The sequence below is a fragment of the Orbicella franksi genome, chromosome 14, assembly GCF_964199315.1.
Source record: "Orbicella franksi chromosome 14, jaOrbFran1.1, whole genome shotgun sequence".
NCBI lineage: Eukaryota > Metazoa > Cnidaria > Anthozoa > Scleractinia > Merulinidae > Orbicella > Orbicella franksi.
The window spans coordinates 10734221-10744220 of record NC_138158.1 but is presented as its reverse complement, the minus strand read 5'-3'; the positions used below and the strand labels follow the sequence as shown (position 1 = coordinate 10744220).

At 36.7% G+C, this 10000-nt stretch overlaps 2 protein-coding genes across 3 annotated transcripts in view; one reads left to right on the top strand and one right to left on the bottom strand.

Moving 5' to 3' along the window:
• Positions 1-4150, bottom strand: part of LOC145467686 (fizzy-related protein homolog) — a 17717-nt gene extending 13567 nt beyond the window's left edge. For both annotated transcript variants that reach the window (XM_081451288.1, XM_081451289.1), the window contains exons 1-5: positions 3335-4150; positions 1881-1963; positions 1410-1464; positions 586-623; positions 209-231 (exon numbers count right to left, since the gene is read on the bottom strand). In XM_081451288.1, the coding sequence (XP_081307414.1) occupies positions 209-231; positions 586-623; positions 1410-1464; positions 1881-1963; positions 3335-3400 (265 nt within the window). In that variant the 5' untranslated portion in view covers positions 3401-4150. The remainder of the gene's footprint in view (positions 1-208; positions 232-585; positions 624-1409; positions 1465-1880; positions 1964-3334) is intronic.
• Positions 4151-4249: 99 nt separating this feature from the next.
• The window catches only part of LOC145467676 (eukaryotic translation initiation factor 2D-like), a 12314-nt gene continuing 6563 nt past the window's right edge, over positions 4250-10000 (top strand). The window contains exons 1-8 of the mRNA XM_081451279.1: positions 4250-4407; positions 5442-5632; positions 5906-5989; positions 6215-6314; positions 7526-7633; positions 8406-8542; positions 8847-9038; positions 9773-9887. Coding sequence (XP_081307405.1) covers positions 4352-4407; positions 5442-5632; positions 5906-5989; positions 6215-6314; positions 7526-7633; positions 8406-8542; positions 8847-9038; positions 9773-9887 — 983 coding nt within the window. The 5' untranslated portion in view covers positions 4250-4351. The remainder of the gene's footprint in view (positions 4408-5441; positions 5633-5905; positions 5990-6214; positions 6315-7525; positions 7634-8405; positions 8543-8846; positions 9039-9772; positions 9888-10000) is intronic.

The window sequence follows — 10000 nt, the reverse complement described above, 5'->3', positions numbered from 1 at the left end:
AAATTCCCGCGAATTTCCCGCAAAGTCAGCCATTTTTTTCTGTGAATTTGTCTCTGGAAATCCCACAAAATTTGACTTTTTTTCGGCGACCTATCAGAACCCCTGTTATGATTATAATGCTGTAATTTTGCTTAAATTTATCTCAATTATTGAGATAAAATTAAGTGAAATTACAGTATATATATGTGAATATATCATGTAAACTTACCCTTTGAATCAACACTGGAATCCCTGAAAAGGAAAGAAGTTTTACTAACCTTGTCCACGCAAGTACCAAAATTAAAAGAATTAATAAAATTTTGGGGAAAAACTTTTATTAGCAAAATGCTACACATGCATGTTTACATTTATATTAAATAATACATATGTGCTATAAGATGACTGAACGATTGAAAGAATCTGTTGACCTCTGAACTCCAACAAGGCACCTACATGTATATTATTCTGTACACATGTATTTTGTAAAAAGAACTGTTTGTCGGTCGTCACTTATGTGTATTATAAATAATAACCGGCAAAGATGCATGTACATGTAGGATTTTAAGAAGCATGCAATCAACAATCTGCAATCAAAATACAACTGACCTTGGAACTGCACTATTCTTCGCTGGATCACTATTTTCCTACATAAAATAAATTAATATAAATTAAATAACATTACATGTACGATATGCTGTAATATAGTAGTTAGTATTTATAAGTGCTGTCATGCTTGAATGTGTACAAAACCAGGTAGATATCAATTTTATGCAACAAGGATCTCTTCCTGACAAGTAAAGATTAGTACAAAGTGTAACTGGGCTACATGTACAAGAGCTGTCAGTGCCTTGGTATGCACCTTACAACTATGCAAACTCAATTTGCATTGGTAATTGATACCCTGGGATTATGCAAATGACAATATAAAAGAAGTTACTTGTGTTCCACCCCATCACCCAACTCAAGGCCGTGAAAGGGAAGAGGCTGCCAACCCAGCCTCCAACCCAACGAGTAAGTCAGGATTAATCCTGTCTGCTCCTATTTTCACCAGGTCTTAGGCTTGTGCCAGACCAAAGAAATTCCCCATCATACCTCATTATGATGTCATGAATAACAATACCCAGGATAGAATATTACACTGTCCTCAATAATGTATAATATTCACATTCATAAGCTTAATTTACTTATTGTAAGTACAGTACATGTTGTATAAATTATGTAAAGACATGTACATGTACATCATAAAGAAGTGTTTCATAAAACTGTAATAGACATGTATGTATCCACAGCTACATTCTACTGAAAATTGAAGTGGTTACAATTTATCAATAATGGAATTGAACATGAAAACAACAACAGCCTTACAATAATAAAAAAAGACCAGTCCATACAAATTATTATTTACATGTAGATCCCACACCGTATAGTACCTGTACTAAATTAAAATTAAGCTGCCATGCAGGACTGGTGCGGCTTGGTATAAACCTGCATCATAAAAAGAAATAAACCATATTATTACATGTCAGCAGGAACATGCCATTCTTCAAACAAAACAGCAAGTATACACAAAATAGAACACGATTACACTCTTGGCCATAAATGTTTCAAGATTATCATAACTACTGTACTGTTCTTATCAATATCTTAAGCAAAACAAACTGAAAAAATTAAAACCTGTTTATTTTTCTTTTAACTATCACCGCAACAAACATTAAGATATGATGACAGTAAATTTTATGATCATGTACATGTATAGACATACAGTGTATAATTTATATAAATTTTCTTTTTTTTAATGTCAGTCTTAGTAACTGAGTTGAATTGAACATACTCAGATGTTCAAGGAAACTTTTGCCAGAGTGTTTCAAGATCATTAATAAAATTGAATCATGCTTCCTTACCTGTCTCCATACTTTTCTCTGTTAGGGGAACCTACTGGGCTCAAATGTGGTGAGCTGAAAGGCCTTACTCCACTAAAACTTGGCTGTGATAAATAGAAAAGTATTACATGTACATGTAACAGGCCGACAGTTGAAATTAAATCATTTCACATAATTTTACTATAATTATATGAGGCAGGTTAGTTGAAATTAAATCACATTATAATTATTATCATTGTGATGTGAAGTTAGGCTTCATTATAAGCTAAAATACTCTGATAATTTCAGACTCTTACAATGTACATGTGACTCTCTTAGTGCCTTAATGAACAGCAGCTCCTTAAACCATCCCAATAGTGCACTCTGCACTAAAAATGAAATAAATTCTCAGCTGGTAGTTGTAGTTAAATGACAACATTGTGCAAATCTGCTTTTAAGTAGTCTTCAATTCAGCGGTGTGTGTGGCAATAACAATAAATTGTTGCCATAAAATTAGGGCAGTAGGCCATTTCCAAGTTGCCTCTTGCCTCTCTATCAACACTAGTCTTTTTGCAAAGACATATGAAAATGAGTTCCACCTACAGGTTCATTTTCATAAGGAAGGTTTTGCACGAAGACTCATTTTGAAACAGAGGCACAAGGCAACCTGCAAATGGCCTATTAAATTCATGCTGTGCAATAGTTGCTTTACGGTATTACCCCTAAAGAGAGCGTCTCCCCTTAAGATCATGCACGCAAATAGTTTCTGTGAATCCTCACTGCGCATGAAAGTCATGCTGGAGTATCAAGTCATGTTGTGCATCACAAGTGCACAAATCAAGAAGTATTTCAACGCATTGCCAAAATTAATGAGCTTGGGAAAGGTGCCTAAGGGATTGTGGAGATACAAGCCTCAAACAGGTATCCATAGCAGCCCTGAGTGTGGCAACCAACAGGTGCCATCAAACTGACCGAGTCAGTGGAGATATTTACCACCCCATTTACCTTACCAACACCAACGAAAGGGAGAGATGCGAGGGAGTAAGAACATGCTACAAGCATGAACGGCACTCATGGGCAAACTGCATGATCTTACACAGCCAGCAAGCAAAACATGCAAGCCCTGCAAAACCCATATGAGACCCCAGGGAGCATGGTCGCCTTGAAAGGCTGCTGATCAGCATTGGCTTGAGTCAAACTTCACCTAAATTACATTTAACCTCATTAAAAAAAATTATGTTTACCTTCTCTAAAGTTTACCCCGCAATTCTAAGGATAAGTTTCACGACAGTTGATACGTAGAATACTTTGTATTGATCAAAGCAGAGGCAGGTCTCTTAGCCTGAACCAATAGCCACTGGGCTAAGAACTATGTTTACTGTTTTATATTTGGTTTATAATTTAATTGTCACTGCATTCTGACATGCCCTAGCCCCGAACTCTTAACATCATACTGCAAAATTGCGATAAAGTAAGATAATGTTACTTATCCTCACAGAATTTCCAAGCGGACTGCGTCCATTTGGCTGTCGAAGAAGTCTTCTCTCATATTCAGGGTCCATCTTCAGCTGTTTTTGAAGGTAACTTATAAACGTACTATGAAATCCTTTTTCACACTGGTTGATTGGCTTTTGATAGCAGTGCTTGCAGACGGTACCATGAAAATAAAACTGCAAATGTACACTGTAAGCTTATCTTCAAGGCGAAGTATAGGTCAATGCAAGCACTGGTACAAGTGGCCAACAAAATGATGTTCTCCAAAAGCGTACTTCGTTGGAACAAAAGCGAAATAATTTAACTCCAGTCGTCTATGCAACAAGCGACACCACGCTCTTTCACGTTATAACTGACAGCGGTGATGTAAAATGCAGTACTGTTGTCACGACCTCCAAGCAAAAACTCTGGCCAAAGTGGGCATAAAGAAGACAAGCTTGGCGAATTTTATTAGCTCACTAGCTATCCTGTTAATTGTTTTCAAAAAGCAGTTGCCTTCAGGCCCACAACAGCCAAAGATAGAATCATTCTTCAAAGCAACATCGTCTTCATCATAACTTCCTTATCGGTAAAGAAATGGGATTTCGCAGAAAGCGGTTGTTCCAACACATGTAAGTTCTTACGTACAAGGAAGAATTATTCGCTCGCTCCCATGTAAGCGTTGCGCTTTCCTTTGCTTTTCTTCTTTGAAAGGAACCACAGGTCGCCAGATGGAGTGGAATAGAGGCAGATAACCAAACGTGTTAGAAATAGATGGCCACACGTGTGCCTTTTGAAAGATAGAAATTTCAAAATGCAAACGGCCACTTGTGTTGTTACTTTGACGCTTCTATTTAGTCAACATCCGGGAAGCTGCGCGACTAAAAGAAGACAGGGGTCTGGAAGCGTGTCGCTCCAGACTACGCGCGAAAAACAACATGGCGGAATTTTGCTGTGCTAAACATTTTTTTACAATTCTAGAATATCAACGTTGGATTTCATGTTGGTTTTAAGCGTTAACTGGTCAAAGAATATTAGCAATGTTCATTAAAGCTTTCCGAGTGAAATCCAACACTGCAATTCGAGGATCTGATCGGTAGGGTGCTTTTCATTGTGATTTGACGTGTACAGTTTTGGTTGAATTAACCGAAAATATTAGCTTAAGCTTTGCTATAACTTCAGAATTTAACCTTAATCGAAGGTTATTCCATCAAAAATGGGCGTAAATGAAGACAGGGCTACCAGAAGCTCATCTGTCAAGCTCTCGAACCACATAGGGTCATTCCACACTTAATATCATATTGGCACCTCCCGTCCACATTGAGGGGCTTTGAATAAGTAAACTTTTCACCCCTCTCCCTCTCCCATAAGAAAGGAAGATCAAAGTGCTGATACACTTCCTCCTTCAGAATTTATAAACGATCAAAGGCACCAACACAGTTGTCCCTTCAGAAATAGCCTTCAAAGACTCACCCCTCCTGCTCAGATTTCCTAGGCCCTCATTTCTGGTGGGGGAGCGGGGGGGGGGGGGGGTGAGGGAGGTGTGTTCCTAAGATCTGTAGCTGGTCCAGAATTAATAAAATTAATTATTATATGTCTCTGAAAAACTCGGTCCATATGATAACTTACAGTACGGTCCTCGAACTCGGTTAGTAAGAGGTACATGTATTTCTTTTGCTACTAATAGGTTACATGACCTACAACTACAATCCCAAGTAATTAATTTTATGTACAGGTCGTGTATGTATATTACTGTACTTTGATGTGGTTTTTCATAATTTCAAGTTTGTCTTAACACTTCAAATTATAGATTAATTCAACTTTTTTTTGTTGTAGTTGTTTTGTTTCTTAAATACATGTATGATAATTGTTATAAGGTTTGAATGTACGTGTCCCAACTACATGTAGCTCTTTCTAAAAGTTTCAAAGGACTGTTATGTTTCAAATTGGAGAACACGCCTCAGAAAACATTTAAAAGCCCTGATCGTCTTAATCATGCCATGTTCCGTAATTAACCTTTTGGCTTTGCTCTCAAATTACCCACTCAACTGACCTAAATACACTTAAGTTCTGTTGGTGGAGCTGGGTTATTCGGATGTGATTTACAGTATATCTGTTTTAAATTAACAGAAGAAAGCTGAGATCAGATGTAAGCCATGCTTTCCCTCGGTTATCACAAGAGGAACTTACTGAGATCATCCCAAACAAAGAAGAGATGTCTGTGATGCGTATAATGACTCATTCTGGACAGAATGTTACAGTCTTTTGTCTCAATGGAGAACCAATATTCTTTGATGTAGAGAAGAAGGTGATACCCACAGGTACTCAGATCTAAAATAGATTATTGTAGAAGTATTTTTTTTATTTAAGTTACTGTTTTTTGTTTTGTTTTTTTAACTAAGCCCTTGGCCCCTGTAAATTAAAATCCTTGTTTGAACAATTTTTAAATGCTGGGTCCACAAGGTCAATTTTTAAATAATTTAACAGATGTCCCCATAATAGAAGTGTTGGCATTAACATCAGGTATCTATGACACCGCAATTATTGTTAGCATAATAATTTTATTTTACAATACTTTATTTCTTGTCTTAAAGTTTACACGCTGTGGAAATTCCCAGACATGTTACTGAGCTTCACAACATGGCCTCTTGTACTTGACAAACTAAAAGGAGGAGCAGGTATTTGACTGATTTTCTTGTGAATCATAGTTTTTTAAAGTTATATACCATCATGTACATTGTATGTGACTCAACTATCAGGTTTTAGTTATATAGTGAACCGAAATTGACTGGTTCTGATCAGCAATCACTGGCTCATCAAATCCCGGCCAAGAACTATAGTATTGAGGACTCATTTATCATACGACGTATATGTAATGTTATTTTATAATTTTGTTTTGGAAGACTTGATGCTTCCTGGTGTCATCTTACCGTCAGATGGTTTGCCAGGATTAGGACACTTTGAGAAGGGTACACTATGCAGCGTTTGTCTCAAAGGAAACAAGTGAGTCAGTGGTAACATCTAACTAATACTTAAATGGAATATGGGGAAAAACATTAAATTTTCATATGTGCTAATGTGACAATAATATTATAATATAACTATTACTTATATCAAAATATATAGTCACACAGTAGTGCATTCAAATAGGAACAGTCAACTGAGCGGTTCTAGATGTATATGTAAGTTAGTTTCCACAACTCCAGTAAGCATCATAGGCATACTGACAGTACTCAATGTGGTACATGTATGATTTTTGAGTGTCCTGGTTATTTGATAGAATTGTTACAACAGTGAATAGTTTTAATGGCAAAAATAGCAACCATGATCAATCAGCAAAACCATATTTTTAAGCTTACATGTCTGAAAACCCTGAAAGCTTTGAGCAAGATCTTTTCTGGGACATGTACAGGATTTTAGAGAAGGGGGTGAATTCAAGGTAAGGACTGGCAAAGGCGTTCCCCTGTAGGGGGTCCAGGGGCATCATCCTGTGGAAAATTATTAAAAATTAAGGTCCTTGGAAATGGGATTTCCAGCATTCTTAGGTGTTATAATGTCTGATTTTTTTTTTTAATTTCATAGCTAATGGGTTTCAACTGAACCCTAGAAGCCCCTAGATCTGCCAGGTCTTTGATTTAAAATACAGTCAGGATTTCAACTTTGCAGGTTATTCATTAGCATGATTTTCCGATCCCATAGATTTGAAAGGTTGAATCTGAGTAATCTAATCAACATGGTAAATGACAGAGTCTGGCAAGTGCTACATTGTGGCGAGTGAAGCTTAGAGTTTTACAGCTTCGACTCAAAGGTTTTCACTCATGTCCAATACACCCGACCTTAGTCTGATGGCTATAATGGGTTGTGCTGCAATATGTCTAAGTCTCTCGTGAAATGACTTTCGAAATGATCACCTTAGTTGATCTGGTTCAGTTCAGGTGTCAACCCCCAAGTTTTAAGAGGTTCTCCCAGGACAATTAAGTGCCTTGTCTCTTGATACCAGAGTCTTGTTTATTGACAATACAAGAATTTGGGTGGTTTGTTAAACTTTTGAGCACTAAGTTCTACATGTATAATTTGCAGCAAATGTGAGTACATGAAGATTTCATGTACACTGTACAAACTAAGTACTTGTTTAGGATTGGTTATTGATCCAGGTGCTAGGTCCTGAATGATGTTTATACCTGATGGATGTGCTTCTTATGTTGTGTTGCCAGAGCCCCCGTGGCAGTTGGAACAACCTTAGTCTCCAGCAGAGACCTGTTAGAGGATGGTTTGCGTGGCAAAGGAGTCATGATTTTCCATGTCTACCTGGATCTTTTATGGTTTGTCTAATAAGAAACAAAAATTTGTATATTTGTATAAAATTGATTTTAATTAATTTTTAGGTTCTCTTTATTGATATTCAGTGGCGGATCTAGGAGAAGGGAGCAGGGGGTGTGCAACCCCACCCCCGCCGCCTGGGATGACATGCAGCTTTCTAATATCACTGGTATTCTGCAAAAAAAAACCTGAGGTGGTTTATTGTTGTTGAAGTACTGTAAATCATGGTGCACCCCCTCCTAAGAAAAATCCTGGATCTGCCCCTGATATTAAAATTAATTGAACTACCATGTACTATCTGTATACAGTTATGTATTTACATTGTATGTAGCTGTATGCACTATATGTAGCTGTAGATATCCCTTTGCACATGCTGCAGACCTAGAGGTAATCATTACCTAGTAGCATATATTTATAAACAGTAGCCATGTAGTTGCCCACTGTTTGTGTGCAGTATATACAGAGAGTTTATGGTTACTGTATTGCATGAAATCATTGTTGAAAATGTCAAAATTGTGGAGTCAGCTGGATGATCATAATATTGCCCAATGACATGAGCTTCTTTCACCACCCTTAATTGGACAGGTTAGGCCATGTGACCTGACACAGGAGCACTTGAGGTTCAAACCTTAAAAGGAAACTGCACCTTAAGTCTAAATTTAAGCTGGAAAACATTCAACATTTCATTTAGAACCTTTTTTAGTAGCTTTTAGTATATCCTGTTGGGACATGTTCTTGATGGTTAATGTATTTTGATTTTTTTCATTTTCTCAGGGCACAAGGGAGCAAGACTCAGTTACCTCAATTAGATATTTTACAAGACAAGGTTACAACTGATGAGATGAGTGACTGTATGCAAGAATTGTCAGTTGATGAAACAGAAAAGGTTGACCATGAGGTATTACAAGCAGGTAAATAACATTTATTTAAATATTATTATATAATATTTAAATATTATTTATATAAATAACATCTTTGGCACATTAGCTTGGAAGAAAGTTAGAATCATTTCTAGTATCATTGTCTAACTGTTGTCCTTCATGTTGTTGGATCAGATGCATTAAAGAACATGTACCTCTTGCCAAACCCTTAGAATAAAAGCAAAGGAAATTAAATAAGATAAAAGTAATTAATATTAAATGTACCAAAATGTATTTAATAGGCAGATCATACTCATTTGTTAACCTGACACAACTTTCAAATTTCTTGTTTAAGAGACTACATGTACAGATAGATTTGTAGTACAGGAAGATGCTGACAATGAAGATGAAAGTTGTCTTGAGCAAAGTCATGAAATAAATGGCATGTCTTCAAGTGCTGCAAGTGCCAAAGATGAGGAACAGTCAGAAGAAGAAACCCTGTCACTTGATCCAGAAGACAGCACAAAATCACAGGACACACTTTTAGGTAGATTATGTTCACTGATTATTTTGTGAACAGTTCTGTTGTAGCATAATGTTTAATGTTGTATATTCATGAGCATTGGTGGACTAGAGACAGCACATGGTGGCCTTGGCTCTGTTTACTACCATGTATACCTGTATAACTGGCTCGTCATTAGCATAACAATGTCAGTTTCTTATTCAGCTAGAAAGGTGTCATTTGTGGCATGATTCACTGTCCTAGACATTTGAGCCCAAACTCAAAGTTTGACAAAGAATGTCTGGGCTCATAAATGATTAACCCCGCACTCGTACTTTTTGAAAGCCAGTGTCACTTTCAATATCAAATTTTCTGATTGCTCACTCAAACTAAACAATGTTTCAAGCTATTTTTCTGAGGTATAATGTACAACACTACCAAAGAAGGAATAATAAACTGAAAATATACAAGGATAATTATGACTGAAGAAGACAGAATATGAATGACAAACTTGAAAAAGATGGCCATCTTTTTCAAGCTGTGTGGTTCATTAGGTTAAACTCCTTTAAGCATTAAAGGATGTTACATGAGCATTAAGATGTACCATCGGCATGTCACTCAAGAACATTCAAGTGACAGCTAAACAGCGTCAAATTGCAAGATAAGTACCTACATGTAATTTCTCAGAAAACCTGATTTGTACACTTCTTAACCCCTGTTCTTACGAGTTTTCTAGGTGCAGTTACTGTTAGGTAACAATTTACTCTGAACATTCACAGAGAACATGGATGATCTTCTAGAGTACTGCTTCTTTTGTGCCTTGTTGAGGATGAAGAAAGTAGAATTACCAGTGTTGACTAGCACATTTTCTAGAAGTTACCTTTTGCCATCTTGGTGAGTTTTAGTTGTGTTGTGATTACACTATCGTTAGTTTTTGCCTGTATAAATTTTGTTTTCCTGCCAGGTTATTGTGATGTAGAAAGCAAAAATGATAATAAGGCACTCTA